Raw genomic sequence first — 16,498 nt, forward strand, 5'->3', positions numbered from 1 at the left:
CTGAGCCTTTTTCCTGATACAGAAAGATGCACTGCCTGTAAATGTGCCACTCTCTATAAAGATATTCTGTCTGTCTGTTCTCTCAGTGTATATTATCCTTCCTAAAGCTCCGGAAATCCTCGAAGGTCAGGGTGTTGGGCCAGAGACCGACATCTGGGCTGTTGGAGTTTTGTCGTTCATCATGTAAGCAAAGAGGTTTATTCAAACTTGGATTACATCTCATCATCTGAGAACAATCCCACACGTAGCAGGGCTGTTCTGTTCTGATAAATGTGGGTTTGTAGACGTCATGGTGTGAGGAGGCTACAGACTGACTTCTGTTATAATAAGAATTACTATCATCTTTATCCTTCCCTACGTTAGGCTGAGTGCTGACAGCCCGTTTCATGCGGAGCACAGCTGGGATCACGACAGAAACATCAGGAAAGGGAAGATCCAGTTTGGACGCTGCTACCCGGGTCTGTCTGAGGGAGCCCTGAACTTCATGAAGAGCAGCCTGAACAACAAATCCTGGTGAGTCTTTTCCCAGAGTGTACTCACTCACACGTTAGCACTCATTCTGACATGATAAAAAACTTTGCAGGGGGAGACCCACTGCAGCCGAGAGTCTCCAGAATCCGTGGCTCCGTGCCCATCGCGCCCCACACAAAGCCCGTCACTCCAAAGTGTGCTTCTCCACCGACAAACTTAAAGCTTACCTCAAGCAGAAAGAGGAGAAACGAGATCAGGTGCGCACCAAGCTTCAGGGTCCCTCCTTCTGCCAGTGACGCCACGATGCCAAAGTTACCATCGTCTTTCTCAACGAAGAAGAAAACCTGCAGCAGTTTGTGCTTCAAGTGTTGCTCTGTGTCTGCCAACCTGGAGCCCGGTTAGAAAAACGTTTGATTTTTAAAAGTTGATGCGTCTTAATGAGTTGCTTCTGTGTTCGATTGTGTTTTATAGTCTGGGGATTTATTTTGTGCGTATCAGGGATAACGTGTGATCACATAAGGTGTGCACGGTGCTGCTGCATGAGCTGGAAAGTTGATCAAAATGTTGTTTTGCTCCTCTGGCAGACGGACGGACATGCTTGGCTTTGCAGTTCTGTCTCCGTAAAACTTATTTAATGCAGTATTTTATGTGAAGCTTTACAGGAGTTAGTCGATTAAATCATTATTAAACAACTCAAAGTGCTCAGTCGTTGTCCTAAAACTCTTTATTCTGTCTCGTTTCAGTTCAACACACGAACATTTCAGCTCTAACACATTTTAGATTAAATCTACCACAAACGGTGATTTTCAGATGCTCTGTGGTTCATGTGCACGAGTCCATCCTGATAATATACTCGACTAAGACTGAATTTATTTCTACTTCGGGTAGAAGTCCTAGTATCTGAACACTTTCTAGATGTGGAGCTAAAGCAGATCTGTGCCAGCCTGTGAAGACCGAACGTAGCGCTGGATGTGGCGTTTTATTCGTACCTGCTGAGCCAAATGTCAGAAATCTATGAAGTAGGACTACACACCTAATATCAGCCACTGCTTTTACTAAATCTAACACAAAGGACATGTGAGACACGTCGGTCCAGACTCTTCGTTTCCATCTGTGTGTCTGAACTGCAGCTGGATGCAGCTGAGCGTGAGGAAGAGCTTTTCTTATTTCACGTGTTCCAGTGAAGATGGAGCTTTTCCAGTCAGAGACACATCAGTGTTCCTGTCCACCTGCTGAAAGCCTGCTTATTTCCTTATTATGATTTGGCCTCCTGAACTTTTTTAATTTCCTGTGGAGAGAGAGAGGTGACAAATACTTCAACCAATCATCTGATGAGTTTAAAGTAAAAGGAGCAAAGAGACTTTCTGCTTTTACTTACTTCATCCAGGATTTCTTTTAGCTCCTCGTAGGCCTTTTCTAAGTCGTCGTTGATGATCACAGCATCAAACACTCCGGGCTCCTTACCTAGAAATTAAATCAAATTGCAATAATTGGCTTTGCATTCGGGATCACGTTCCGCCGGAAATGATGGGAAACTTACTGAGCTCCATGTCGACGCGTGCCGCTTCCAGACGTTTCTGTAAACTCTCCTCTGTTTCCGTCTGCCTGTCCCTCAGACGTTTTTCCTGAGAGACGACAGAACAATCACAGCACCTACCTGTAACTGCTTCTTACTACCAGGTGAAGTCTTGTCACACTTTTAAAGCACGCTCAAAGTGCAAATATGAAGAAATAATACATCTTAAAAGCGCAAGAAAAGAATCGATATATGCTGTGGATTAATCACAATAAAAGGATTTACCAACACGTCCATAGATGGAGGCTGGATGGAGACGTAGATGGGGTTCAGGTCGGTCTCTTTGATCCGCTTCACCCCCTGGATATCCACGTCCAGGATGCAGATCAGGTTTTTGGCTCGCACGTCTTCCACAGAAGCCTTACTGAACAAACAGGAGTCAAATAAGCCGTGCCGTTCACGTGAGCAGAAACATCCAAGCAGGTACTGAATGTAATTTTGTGCTTCTCACACGAAGTGACTGGTAAGAGCATAAGAGGATCGCTGCACTGATCCGAGCTGCTCAGACTCAGAGAGTGAGCGTTATCTTCAGAACAAGAGGAAGAGATTAAATGTGACACAAGGTGCTGAGCCGCAGCGTTGCTCTTTTTGACCTAATGGGGGTTAAAGCTCCATCTGTCACCAGACTATTATGTAGCCGCTTGATCCTTGTTACTAAGCCCACAGTGTGACATTTATGTAAGGCTCGGTCTTCATTTCTAATGACTTAAGTTCAGCCTGTATGAGGACACTGATATCTTATTGTATTTTCAGCAGAAATGCGTTTGGTTTGATCAGTCAAACCCTGAATCCTGGGTGTGGAGCGTCAGGCAGGACCAGCCCACTGGATCACTTTGGAAAATGTAAAGAAAGCTTCAGACTTTTCTCCAGTGTCACAGCTTTTCCTACTGATTTCCACTCACACTCGCTGCATAATTCAATTATAGATTTCTGTCATTTCAGACATTTTCTTCTCACAGTTTAGGCCCAACGAGACGATTTCTTTCATTTACTGCAGCTGCATTTCTGTAGCATGTAGTCAGACTCTGACACACTGTTGACATCGTGGCTCTTTTTCTTACATTAAGATGTCTCATTGATTAAACGTGTCGGTAATTCTCTGCACAGAAAGACTGTGCGTGGCTCGTGACGTAAAACGAGCTTCACGTCCCTGCAAATGTTTCCTCAGCAAAGTTTGATCAGTTCTGCTTTTAAATAAACTCAGTTCAGTTCAAATGAAATCGCGCGAGATTAGAAGCTGTCGCGTCAGAGCGGTTTGCACACGCAGTGTTACAGAGAGCGGGTTAACTCGGGGCTAGCCCCCCTCTGAGAATATGCATGCAAGTCATAGTGTTTATGAATCTGCGTGAAATATCTCACACATATCCATTTACCTTGTTCCATACATGTTGCCAGAAAACTCAGCGTGCTCAATGAACTCTCCTTTGTCGATACCCTCCTGCATGGCCTCCCTCGTTGTGAAGTGATAGTCTGTGGGGAGCAACGTGTGGAATGAATCGAGCTCTGCGTGGAAAACGATCTATCAAAGCAAAATCAAGCAGGAGCTCACTACAGTGTAGCAAAGCTGTCACGGTGTAACAGCCTGTCACAGCTGATCACGCGTGTCGGAGCCTAATTTCAACTGTGATTGTCATTCTCCACGTGTGTCCACACGCGACCCACAGACCCACACAGGGCAGTTTCAAAAGCAAACACGTTACTACGAAGCAATCATTACATGACAACATGAAGGAGTCAGACTGAAGCATCAGTTTGGAGAGAAACACTGTAAAACAACGAGATAATAAGCACGAGAACAGGTCACGGGGATTTAAACAAAGTGCGGATATTTCTGCTCATGTTAAAATCCTCGTTTATTAAAAGTTGGAAACCTGTTCATCACTCAGTATTAGTTTAAAGGACCTCGACTAAAGAATGCAATAAAATGGATGCAACAAGTTCTAAAAGGATTTTAAAAATAACCTTTTGTTCTCCTGCATGTTGCCTATCGGGAAAAAGAGGAAATGGGAACACCAGTGTGGATCTAAAGACGTGTGGGAGTGGAAATGGGAATCACTGCTGAGGCATCACAGGGGGCTATTTTCAAAAGCTTGTTACTCCAAAGTGTAAACTGTCGCGTCTTCCTGAGGTCATTGTACTTTTTAAAAATATATATATTTACATGATTTTCAATTTTTTGACCAGTTCCTATTAATCCAATCACAACGTGCCAGGATGATGAAAGTAACCCCCATCCATCTGCGGTAAAAATACACTGTGATCAGGAATCACACTGAGATCACCTTCATCTGTGGTTTCTGATTCATTTGGACATGAGGCTGACATTTCTATGTCCTCAGAGGATAAGACGGCTGCTACGGGCAGTAAAGTAGCCCCCAGAAGCATGGGGAGCTTGTTCAGTCCTATGGAGAAAACAAAAAAGGCACAGAGAGCTTTATCCCAAACCAAGGGAGCCTCACAGGGTGGCAAACCAGTCCTGCAGTTCACTTGGGAGTAAGAAGTGCTGTGGGTGTGGAGTGGGTGGGGGGAGGCTAGGAAACAAAATGAAAAGGAGCTTGTTTGTCAGATTCTCCACTTTTATCTCAGCTCTGCAAGCTTAAATCCAGATGCAGGGCTGATGTTTTGTGATTGATCCTAACACAACGTGAAAGCACTAAACATGAGCACCCACTTAGAAAGTGCCAGCAAAAAGCCGGGTTTCACTCATAAGTGTTGTACCTTTGCCATCTTCTTCTCCTGGTCGAGGGTTTCTCGTCGTGTCTGCGGGGAAAGAATTGCAAAAACATCAGTGTCAACTTTACAGCCGGTACTGGCAGGTGCAGAATTAGGCTGCTGCTTCCTCCTCAGACAGGACGTTTTGCAAAGGAAGCCAAGCATCAGTTGGCACAAAAACGTACGTGAGACGCTGAATCCAAAGACTCCTTCGTGCTCTTTCATCAGCCTCTTCAACAGAGTGCTCTTCCCTGCTCCAGAGGGGCCACTCAGCACCACGGGCCTCGGTCCCGACATCGTCCTAAGAGCCACGGACGGACGCAGACGGGGGAAGAGGGATGTCTTAGAGATTTGTACAGACCAACACGTTTCACAGGAGGTGAGCTATGGTGTCTTTCAGGTGCTTTACCTTAATAATCTCCCTTTTTCCTGTGAATCGCTGCTCCTGGCAAAAATCTCAGCTATCCCGTTTGCTCGTCGTAGGTCCCGTGAGGCTAAATCTTTTGATCCAAGCTTCTCGACACACCGTGGGGTTAAAAGCAGGCTGTTCCTCTCGTATCGCTGCTGTTGCAATCTAAGAATTAATTGACATTAATTTCTGTGTCCTTAATTAAAGCATCAAAATGCGTCCACGTCCTAATTGCTGACTGGTTAGACAGCCAGAGGCCTGGAGGTTAACACTAAGGATGTCTGTTAATGAAGCCGCGAGGGGTCAGTCAGCTGGGATAATTGGATCTGAGCCAGGTGGCGCTCAAGGTCCAGGACAGGTGAGTCGTTTACCTAAAGACCGGATGAATCCCGTTAACAGAATTACTTAATAACACAAAAATCTTCCCCAGCAGCAGGTTTACTCGGCACCTTGACTGAATTGATCAGTTCGAGCACTCTTTCATTCGCACACCAGCTGACTGCTGATGGGACCTCATCTACAGTTACATAGTTACTGAGGTAACTGCTGTTGGAGCGAACACACGAGCAGGAGGATAATCCACGGTCTGTTTATCACTAGTAACACTTAGTTCTCATCATTTCATTTCCTGAAAAGATAACAACAGCTTATCTGTATGTGTGTTATGTATGGGTGTATCCGTATTTGCGCATGCGTGTGTATAACTTGTGCACAAGCATCTTTAGATACTTACATTATTGTGCATTACGCACAACGGAGAGATGCCAAACTGTGTTTCATTGTTCTTCTAACAGTGACAATAAAGAGCTAATCTATTCTATTCTATTCTATTCTAATGTTTTACTCTCGTTTTCTTCGAGTTTTCTTGATCTTACCTTTTGTCAGAGCGTCTCTGTGTGTGTCGTCTGTGTCGGAGGGACGTGGAGTAACAGATGATTGTGTGCGCGTGTGTGTCACACCGACTCTGTCAGTCTGGATTATCACCGCCTCCCTTCAGCTCACTAACCAATCACGTCGGGGCATGCTGACTTGTTTTGAGAAACACACTCTGCCGTCCAAGTCTAACATAAATGTTTCATTTTTATTAGAATCTGATCAAATGACATTTACCTGGCTGCTGTACATTCAGGTTATACTAGGTTAACTATATTTTTCTTGATGATTAATTATTTGAATAAATAAAAGTTTTATGTGATATAAAATTATTGCTTCGTGTTTGTTGAGGATGAAGAATCTTTGTTTCTGAGTGTTTCGGGTCTTTCTTGGTCCTGTGTGTGTACTGCATGCAGACTTTGTTTCACAACCCCGCTCACTTCAATACGTGTGCATTAATTTTTGCCCGTCAGAAACTGGACTCGTCTCTTGCTCCACTCTACGGCGGAGGCGCATTGCTCTTTTACGTCTCTCTGTGATGTGTCTGAACCTAAGTGGCCTTGCAGTAAAGGCTCAGAATAGCAGGCTTTAGAGTCTTTCAACTCCAGATGAGCTGCGATGGGCTCTGCCTGGCTAATCCCGCAGCGACCCACTTCTTAAAGGGCGCACACACGCCATCATAAGGCTGTCGACAAACGGCAACAACACAGGAATGCACGCCATTCACGCCTCGGCCCACACCTGCGGCAGGTGCAGCAGATACTCTTTAGGTGTTCACAGTTAAAAGCTTTCAGGAAACAACCGCCTTTAGACACAGATTTTATTTTAGTAATGTTGATAAAATTAGATTTGAGTGATCCTATACAAAGAAATACGCCAATAACAAAGACAGAACAAGTCCCCATGTGATGATTATTACTGTAAATGTTTCCAACCTACAAGAGCTAAACAAAGAATAAGTGATCTAAGCAAAGACAAACTCTGTACAGTAAAGTCTGCTAGTCAACATCCTATACACACACCACTCCAAACATACATACACAAAATTATGTACATGTGCTTTGCAGTTCAATCATCTTTCCATAAAACAGAAAAAAAAGATTTTTTTTAAAAATCGATAAATAGTCTCAAAGCATTTTTTTCTCAGTGCCTGAGCTCTCAGATGGTTTCAGAGGTTTCTTCTGATCTGCTGGACGATGCAGTAGAAACACGGATATTGTACAGGTCAGAGGTCGCACTCAGTTAGTAGCTGTTAGGAGAACAACGATGGTAAGAAGGAGGAAAAGGAAGAGGGACGGGAGAGGGGAAAGGTGGGCTTGCATGACAGGCCAGCTGCCCAACAAGTCCAAGCCTGATTGGTCAAAACAGAAGAAATCCCTGAAAGTGAGTCACAGGTAAACTCGCCTCAGGTCTCCAGGTGAGGTGATGGTGTTGCACTGAGGACACAGCTTCTTTGCTCCCTTTGAAAAAGAACGGTGAGACTTTTATTACAGACTTTTACTTCGTTCTGGATGTTTTGCATCATTTTTACGTTCAGCTTTTTACCAGCGTTCGAAGCCAACACTCCTCACAGTGAACATGCCAGCACTGGATGGAGGTGAGCGGCGTTGTGTAGGTGTCCTGCACACAGGAACAGGCACAATGCAGGTGAGCAACGTTTACCTGCAGTGCGACAAAGCTGCCACTAGGTGTCCACATGTAACTACAATCAGAGCTTTGGAGGAAGCGACTTGAATGTTTGTTGGGATTATCTCTCATTTATTCATCTCATTCATCCCACTGTGATATTTTACTTTGTAACTGATTTTTAAAAATAATTTTTTTAAAATCACAACAAAATATTTAACTTAGAAAAAAAGCCATGCAAAAAATCTGTTCATTACTAATTAATTATATATTTCCAATAATTAATCACTTACATTTTTACATGTAAAATAATAGAAACAAATAAATTGTCTCAGACTGGGGTCGACTTTGAAGAGCAGCGTGTGGTGCATTTGGGCTAAATAAATATTTGAGTGAATAATTGTTCAGTGTTTTGATTCTTTCCGTGTAAAATGAGTCAGTATTTAAAGGAATAAATGTCGCAGAGCTTTATCAGATGCAAACTGTAATATTTGTCGTGTGTATCAAACAGTATTAAGGTCATCTGCAGTACAGTCTGATCATACGAGGAGTCGCAGACAAACATTTTCCATAAAAATATTACTGTATTTATTATGTTAATGAAGAAACAAACATACACCAACAGTTTGAAATTGTGCTCTTTTCTCTTTTGCTTTAATTTGCCTCCACACTCACCATGCAGATGAGACATTTAAATCTGTCTCCTTTAGACAGCTGTTTCTCCAAGTCCCGTATCCGAGCCTTAAGTGCATCTAATGTTGTCAGCGTGGAGTCCTCCGAGAGCCTGTGCGCGCGCGCACACACACACACGCACGCACACACACACACGCACGCACACACACACACACACACACACACACACACACACACACACACACACACACACACGCACACACACACACACACACACACACACACACACACACAGGAGGACGAGAGGGAGGACACACGAGTTAGGCAGACACTGGAGAGTCATTTATAAATCGAAGACAGATTAAATTATTCGCTGGCCAACATGGACACTGAGCATGAAATTTAGCAGCAATCACATTGCCTGCATTGGGTGTCTCATTTATCATGGGCAGCGGGGCGGGGGTTAGGTGTCAGCGTCCTCACAGAAATAGACATACACGCGCACAATTACAGCATAGACTCTATATGCAAACATACTGTACAGATGGGATGCAATGCATTCAGCGCAATGAAACGTGTACACGCCTGCATCACCTGCTAAGACCCTGACTGACGACATCATCACACTGATATAGTGTGGTATTATGTGCTGGTGAGAGCAGGCGGTCCGAACAGGTATGGCATAAATACAGAGGACCAGGATACAGAGGAATGGCTTCCTCTGGTTGGCTGATGGACCAAGTGCATGCTGGGACAAGCAACAGCTGGATCAACCTGCCTCCACGACGTCAAACTTTAATTTGAAGAGGCACAACTTTGGACATGGCTGCTGACCACGTCTCCTCTCATGTCTCCAGAGTTACCGGCTCAAAAATCCATCAAATACTCAACAAAGACGGATTCTTTCACTTTGACTGAAAGTCAGTTCATGGGCTCGTTGGAAACTTGAACAAAGTGTGTCAGACTTGCTAAAAACAAACCATTAATTGAACCATTTATGAAATTTGGGTTTAACAAATGTTGGTCCAGAGTGCAGGAAAGCATGAGCCCGCAGCAGGGAAAAACGATTTACCTTTAACCTCTAAAACTTCGTTTTTTATTAATGTTTATCGAACCTTCTGACATGTTTTAACCCTTTAAATCCTGAACCATGAAATAACTCCCTGAAATCTTTCATTTTTTGATAACGGACAGTTTGTTGGTCCTTTAGACAAAAGTCTTAATCGGCATGTGAAAGTTTTAATTTGCTACATGAGCCATGTTTTTGCAGTTTAGTCATTAAAAATGTTTCATGCAATTTATATCATTTTTTGAGGGTAAAAAAAAATCACGCTGATGATGTCACAAAAACACACGTATGAAATATGATACGCTGGGCTTTAACAGAAATTTGCAGATATGAGTTTTAGACTTTTTTATTGCTTAAAAATGTATTGTGCACTTTATTTAGATGGGGGGGGGGGGGGGGCACACTGATGAAGCCTGATAAACTCACAGAAACGTTTCTGCTGTATATGACAGAGTAGGCATGAAAGGGTTAACGACATAATGGATTAAAGGCAAAATACTCTTTGTTTACTTCTTTTTCCAATGAAATTTTTCATTAAAATTTGTTTATATGGCGTCAAATCACAACAACAGTCGCTTCAGTGTGCTTTATGTTGGAAGGTGAAAACCCAACAATCAGACCTTTCTATGAATAAGCGCTTGGCGCCAGCGGGAAGGACAAACTCCCCGGGCTGCGACCGGCTTTAACAGTCTCTCAGTTTGTGTATAAATCTGTTAAACTGCAGATCTAACAAACTCACATCTCTATCTCAGCGTTTTTGCAGGTTTGAGTGAGACCGGCTGCACTGCCATCCTGTTTCTCTCCACTGCTTGTAGACGGACTTCCTGGATACACAAACCAATGAGCAGATTACAGTTACATCCATAGTTTTAGGAACTGTGCTCAGCTGCCTCATTATTCCTAACTCACCATCATTTGACCATTTATTAAAGTCCAAGTTTACTCTGGATTCAGGCGGCACGCTGCTGCTGTTGCTGCTGAAAACAAACCAAAGTATATTTACCATCTGAAAGCATCTGAAACGGCTTTGAAATGAATTTAGTTCATATTTATCTAAATGAATACCGAGTGATCGTCACACATCACGGATACGTACTTCACTGCTGTCTCTTTGGAGCTTTCTCCCGAACAGGGAATCACGTCTGTGTCTGTGTATCTGCAAACGAAGTCAGGAGAAAAATACAGCAAAGTGTGCGAGGAAGAACTTTCTCCATGTGCGCGTATATCCCAGTCCCCCCACTTTACTGTAAACGCATTAACATTAACATGCTGTTTAGCGTGCACGCTGGCGTTCTCTTCAGAAGGATACTGTGCCCGGCCGTACTCCAGCGTGTCATCTCCGTCCACGTCCAGGTCTGCATCGCTGTCTCGACACTCCTTAGAGGTGGTGCTCACCAACATTGCACCTGGTGACACAGATTCAAATGGGAATCATTGTTAACAGCCACGTTAGTGATGAGGAAAATGCGACGTTGCCCGTGTATCTGCTGTGACTGCGCCTGTCAGTCAGTTTCCAGGTCAGAGCTGCTCCTCACGCCAAAGAAGCGGTTACTCTTAAGCCAACCTCCCAGGCATCCTGCTGCACCGTAATCTGGACTGAAAAGTTCAGCGCTTCTTCAGCTGCCACTCAGTCACAGTATTCACCCTCCACTGAACAAGATCACACACGTGGGTACCTCACACACACACACACACACACACACACACACACGCACACACACACAGACACACACACACACACACATTCACTTACCTTTAAAGCCTATAGACGCCATCTGTATCCTTCTCCTCTCATTCCAGTCGTCCTCCAATGCCAACAGGTCTGCCGACCCCTCCTGAAAACAACGCCGCGCACACACATGTACACACAAAGACACACATCGGGTCACATGTTCTCTGTCTGGACGAACACGCCCATATGCCTCCTGTAGCCCGGAGCTACATATCTGCCTCACAGCCGTGAACCGGCGCTCGCGGCGCTTTTTACGTGGATACACAGCGAGCTGACAGTGATCCGTGCGCCACGTGAACAAAGCCAGGCAACAACGTCTCGGGGTTCAAGGTCAGCGTGTCACACGTTACATATATTCATCTCTGATTACAACACAAATGTCAGGGAAACAAATACTTGCATCTGACTCGTGTGCTTGGAGAGCCTACCTGTGCTTCCTCTGGTTTTCTCCTCTTCAGCTTTCCCATCCTGACTGAACACAGAACACAGAAGAAATACTGTTAATAATGGTTAAAGGGGACGAGGCATTAGCTTTGGGGTTTAAATCAACACCATCAAACAAGTCGCATGATTTTTAGTAACACTATTGAATTATGTGTAATGAATAACTGGGGTATAACTTATTTGTTCCTGTACATAAAAACGTGCGAGTTTGAGTCGCTGTTCCATCTAAAGAAGCCGAGCTTTGTCCTAAACTGTGATAGGAGGTCACCGAGCTGCGTGAAGACTAACATGACCACGGGTCATTCAAACAGGTTCACACTGAGCCCAGAGCAAAAGAAAGACAAGCCAAAAATATTCATATTAATATTTACAGCTCTATTTATTACCTCCATATTATTATATTTTTATTTAAATAAAAGATAAAAATACTGATAAATAACAGGATAAATTATGCAAAGACTACACTGTGAGTCAGCAGCTAAAAGTAGTGCATGAATGGTTCAAGCTCCCAACGTCCTGCACTCAAAACTTCACATGCAAACAGTGAAGAAAGCGAATAGTGGTGGAAGAGGTACCGACAGCTTTCACTTCAGTAGTAAAACCAGTGTGGAAGTATTACAGGTAAAGTTCTGCTCTCACACAATAAATCCAGTGAAAGTGTTCATTAAATAAATGAATAAATTTCTTTTCCTTTCAATATTAGAGCCTCACCTTTATAAATGATGTGTCATGTATTTAATTTAATCTTAAAGGAACAAAAAGTCATGATTGTTCATGTGCAGACAGAGGAAACACTCAAACGTAAAATTCACCTGCTTGTGGAAACCGTCTCGTTCACTTCTAATAACTTCCAACATTTAAAAGCCGGAAATATGGATGCGACACTGAAAACTACTGAGTTCTGTTTCTGTGTGAGCTCACTCCACAAACTGTACAAGCTGGCCGCATGGATGCACGAGGCCCTTAAAGCAGAGACAAGCAGATGCTTCGCGTGGACAGAAGCTGCAGTACGGGATTCAAAGCGGCCCCCCCGTCCCCGTGCTGTCATCCCACCGTCCTCCCCCGCTTTCCTCTCTAAAAATATGAAAGCTAACATGGCAGAACACCAACTGAACCTCCTCTCCTCTCCCTGCCCTGACTGACTGCAGATTGCAAAAGGGGACATTAAGTTTTAAGGCCCTCTAATTCCCTGCTGGATGACAGTGGCCCCCGAGGGGAACGCACGGCGAGCCGGTGGCTGTGACCCGAGTGCCGCAATCCCAGCAAACATAATGAGGGTTAAAGAGACGGTCATAGATGAGGAGGAGCTCATCAAACTACGAAGACAGAGGGAGAGAGAGAGGGAGAGAGAGAGGTTGATTAATCAACAGAGGACCCCCCTCCTCCTCCTCCTTCCACTCTCTTCTTCTTCCTCCCTGACGTGTATTTAGAAGCTCATTATGCTGTCCGGTTATAAGGCCCAATAAAGGCTAACAGACCTCGACAGCAGTGGCAGTTTGAAGAGTCAGCTAAGAGCTGCAGAGTCTCCGCGGGAATAATAACGGGAGCAGGAAGTCTGCGGCGTCAGCCGCCGCCGGGACGCTGCGCAGGTTTCTGTATTCGTGCAGAAATGCTGTCAGCCTACTTTCAAACATGCTACATGCTATCATTTATTCATTTATTTAGAAATGGCTGGAAACTGTTCAGGGCTGAGTTTCTGTTACAAGCTTCTGTGGAAAAGAACCAGAAACAAGTCCTGATCTGGTTACTGCAGATCTACAAAGCCTTCATTTGTCTCTTAGCGTGACGCACGGCGCGAACACCATCATAAGCTCCGCGGCTGAGCCGTAACGGTAACTACCCGCACGCTTCAGAGGAGAAAATAGTTCCTACGTGAAACATTTACACAACACTGTTTGTGGGTTTTTGTGTGAGAGTAACAGTGTCAGAAATCTCAGTACGTGCCTCTCCCTACCCCCGCTCGCAGCAGATGGCCCCGCCCCTCCCTGAGCCTGGCTCTGCCGGAGGTTTCTTCCTGTTAAAAGGGAGTTTTTCCTTCCCACTGTCGCCAAAGTGCTCACAGGGGGTCTTTATCTTACAATGTAAAGCACCCTGAGGCAACAGTTTCTGTGATTTATAATAAAATGAGTTTGTCATTGGGAAACACGTTTTTTAGATTTTTATTAAAAAAAGCAGCTCAGGTGGAATAAATATTAATCTGGTATCGTAAGGATGTTTCACATTTCATGAAAAGTTTTTGAGACACTTGAAAAGTCAATAGCAGCTATTTCAGGATTAAAAGCATGAACATAATTATATCCATTCAACTAAATAAATACTGACTGATTAGTGAGCTGATGTACTAGTGTCAGAGGTGGGTCTTTTATAAAATAGGAAAAAGTAGAAATGAATAAAATAAATGTTTCTTGTGTGTGTGTCAAATCCTCAGTGAAAAATGCTTCTCAGTGTTTCTTACCAGCTTGTGCGCAGTCTAGGTGGGCTCCTGCGCTGTGGGGGCGTAATGGGGCAGATTTGACGTAGCACCTGCACCAGCAGAGGTCATCGACTGTTAACATATCAAGGGGTCAAAGTTTAAAGGTTAATAGCTCCTCTGCTCGTGGGGGCGCTAGGCCAGCTGAGATGGTGTGGGAAAAGAGGTGATATCTGAATGACTGGTGAGGGTGGGGACGACGAGCGTGAACAAAATATCTTTTTCATCTTCTCAACTTTACGGCGTGACAGTCGCCTGGTCTGGACTCTGAACCACAAACTGAGTGTGCGGCACAGAAACACAACATTCGGTCCACGTGGATCAACGTACCGTTTAACCTGGTGTGTCTGTTGGCCCGGACGCGGAGAAACGTCTGCAACAGAGGAGAAAACATCATTTGCACTCAAAAAAACTGTCCATAAAAATAGAAGATGCTGTTGGAGGAAGCTGTCACGGAAAAAAGAGACTTAATTATGCAGGTAATGTTTGTGCCCTGTGATCTGAACGCTGCCGCTGTGCTTCTCCGTGTTTACATCACTGTGTGTCTGCTGCTCTTTGTGAAGATGCTGCGTAGGATATGTTGTATCTGATGAAGCTGTTAGTTCTCGTTCTGAGGGTCGAATGCTGCCTTCGTTCTCACAGATATGCACAAGCTGTTCTTTGTCGCCTGTGTTGTGATCACAAGAGATGAGTCTCACTTCCTACCCGCTGCAGATGGATACTTGTAAAGGCCCCACAGCATCACACAGGCTGAGTATTTCTAACTTAGACATGCGCGCATTTCAACCCAATCCTTAGAAACTAAAGCAGCAAAAGGAAAACAACAACTTTATATTTTTGTGAGGTCAGCGGCACAAGGATGCAGCGTTTGACACTCTGGGATGAGACCCCGTTGGGTTTCATAAACTGGTAATTGTAAGGTTTTATTTAATGCTTTACAATATGTTCATTACAATGCACTCTTTAAAATCCTACCTGGTATCGGTCAGAGTGGGCCTCCTCGGCCGGTCGAGGGGGCGAGGTGGGCGAACTTCCCTCTCGCTTGATGTGCAGGGACAGTGAAAGAGGCTGGAGCCCGAAAAAGAAAGAATCAAGTCAAAGGCAGGACGACGGCTACTGACCGACTTCCTGAATGTGCTGAAAACATCACAGCTACGTGTACCTTTGGCGTCCTTATGAAGTGGTCGTGCTGGACCGGAGTTGCACTATAATAACACAGAAGCTCGTATGTTAAACCTGTTTTTACTGTGCATAAGTCAACAACACAATGTGCCCACAAAACCTACAAACACAATATTGTGTTTTAAATGTCATCTGGTGAACAACCTCTGCTCTTATCTTGTCTGGATTTGTATCCGAGTCCGTGTGTAACCTCATTTTACTCCTTCTCACATTGTGTCTGTCACACGGATACTGTAGACACACACACACACACACACACACACACACACACACACACACACACACACACGGTGTCCCCGTGGGCCAAGTTCAATTTGAAACCATTACTGTCCACGGAGCGGTCGTTAAGCAGATTTGGAGTGTAATGCCTTTATTGGAGAAATCATTCTTCTGTTCTAAGCAGCAGGTAATGTGTGTGTGTGTGTGTGTGTGTGTGTGTCTGATCTATGCGTATGTTTTAGACCAAAGCAGCCATTAACAGAACATTATCTGCCTGCTCTATGAGTTGTTGCCTTGAGGCCAGAGGCTATAATATGAAATATGTAGGGAACAATGAGGCGGCTTGTAAACACTGCACGCAGGTGACAGAGAAGAAGGCAGCTACCACCTGGGGAAACTGAAGGGGGGGGCATCCAGAGAGAGGGATCTGTCTACTTTAATTATCACCTCAAAGCTGAAGAGAACAGCAAGAAAATGACAAACAGATAAACGGAGGTAGTGTAAACTTTTTAGACGGTGGTAAGAGGGAAACGTTCTTTGCCGTGAAATAAAGCAGAGGATCCTCAGGGCGTGAGCGTGATACCTGATCTGCAGCTGGGCGAGTTTGGCTAACTCCTGCTCCATGTGCTCCTGCAGCTCTCCGGGTCGCAGCACGGCCTTGCAGACCGGACACGCCGGGGCCTGAGCGTCATACAGACCTTTGACTTTGCCTGCGAACGTGAGGTGTTTACAGTTAGAGGTGCTGATGGAAAACTGCGTCGTGACAGTCATGAAAACCCTGTTTGCTGTGCACAGACTGTTAGACTCAAATACTTAACCCTTAACTTGGATACAAATTTTATTAGTCGCATAAGAGACATTTCTTTTTTTTTAAAGAGCATTTAATCTTCCTCCTTCAGAGGGTTTGAGAGGCTGAACAAGAACAAGGTGAATCCATCACTTACTTTATCACATGAAGGATTTTTCTACTGAGAGTTTCAGTTTTATGATTTTCATTAAATTTGTGTTCTGGGGACTTTATACGTAAGGTGGTGCATAAAGACTATTTATTGCACAGCGACATGTCAGCAAATGCTTCTGTT

At 44.3% G+C, this 16,498-nt stretch overlaps 3 protein-coding genes across 8 annotated transcripts in view; 1 reads left to right on the top strand and 2 right to left on the bottom strand.

The window, feature by feature from the left end:
* obscna (obscurin, cytoskeletal calmodulin and titin-interacting RhoGEF a) overlaps positions 1-1,173 on the top strand; it is a 39,594-nt gene extending 38,421 nt beyond the window's left edge. For all 3 annotated transcript variants that reach the window (XM_085266142.1, XM_085266143.1, XM_085266144.1), the window contains 3 exons: positions 87-183; positions 364-513; positions 584-1,173. In XM_085266142.1, coding sequence (XP_085122268.1) covers positions 87-183; positions 364-513; positions 584-767 — 431 coding nt within the window. In that variant the 3' untranslated portion in view covers positions 768-1,173. The remainder of the gene's footprint in view (positions 1-86; positions 184-363; positions 514-583) is intronic.
* Positions 1,174-1,180: 7 nt separating this feature from the next.
* Positions 1,181-6,201, bottom strand: guk1b (guanylate kinase 1b). Of its 2 annotated transcripts, XM_085266145.1 has the most exons (10): positions 6,044-6,201; positions 5,169-5,333; positions 4,945-5,060; positions 4,766-4,807; positions 4,330-4,449; positions 3,421-3,517; positions 2,273-2,411; positions 2,012-2,096; positions 1,850-1,935; positions 1,181-1,759 (listed from the first exon to the last, which is right to left on the bottom strand). In XM_085266145.1, exons 3-10 carry the CDS (start codon positions 5,054-5,056, stop codon positions 1,727-1,729), a joined length of 714 nt encoding a protein of 237 aa, XP_085122271.1. In that variant the 5' UTR covers positions 5,057-5,060; positions 5,169-5,333; positions 6,044-6,201; the 3' UTR covers positions 1,181-1,726. The 2 variants fall into 2 exon arrangements, with proteins under 2 accessions (XP_085122271.1, XP_085122272.1); XM_085266146.1 differs by lacking the exon at positions 4,330-4,449.
* A 646-nt stretch (positions 6,202-6,847) lies between these two features.
* Positions 6,848-16,498, bottom strand: part of rnf220b (ring finger protein 220b) — a 28,207-nt gene continuing 18,556 nt past the window's right edge. Inside the window, exons 3-16 of one of the 3 annotated variants that reach the window (XM_085265594.1) lie at positions 16,000-16,126; positions 15,178-15,220; positions 14,991-15,083; positions 14,346-14,388; positions 14,001-14,090; positions 11,530-11,573; positions 11,123-11,204; positions 10,679-10,775; positions 10,466-10,525; positions 10,279-10,343; positions 10,109-10,193; positions 8,343-8,451; positions 7,587-7,661; positions 6,848-7,501 (exon numbers count right to left, since the gene is read on the bottom strand). In XM_085265594.1, the coding sequence (XP_085121720.1) occupies positions 7,430-7,501; positions 7,587-7,661; positions 8,343-8,451; positions 10,109-10,193; positions 10,279-10,343; positions 10,466-10,525; positions 10,679-10,775; positions 11,123-11,204; positions 11,530-11,573; positions 14,001-14,090; positions 14,346-14,388; positions 14,991-15,083; positions 15,178-15,220; positions 16,000-16,126 (1,085 nt within the window). In that variant the 3' untranslated portion in view covers positions 6,848-7,429. Of the gene's footprint in view, positions 7,502-7,586; positions 7,662-8,342; positions 8,452-10,108; positions 10,194-10,278; positions 10,347-10,465; positions 10,526-10,678; positions 10,776-11,122; positions 11,205-11,529; positions 11,574-14,000; positions 14,091-14,345; positions 14,389-14,990; positions 15,084-15,177; positions 15,221-15,999; positions 16,127-16,498 lie in introns of all 3 variants that reach the window. The other 2 variants (XM_085265593.1, XM_085265595.1) reach the window with 2 other exon arrangements.

The sequence above is a fragment of the Mchenga conophoros genome, linkage group LG23 (genome assembly GCF_057382185.1).
Source record: "Mchenga conophoros isolate Kocher_MC1m ecotype Shallow Benthic linkage group LG23, M_conophoros_male_GT1.1, whole genome shotgun sequence".
NCBI classification, from domain to species: Eukaryota; Metazoa; Chordata; class Actinopteri; order Cichliformes; family Cichlidae; genus Mchenga; species Mchenga conophoros.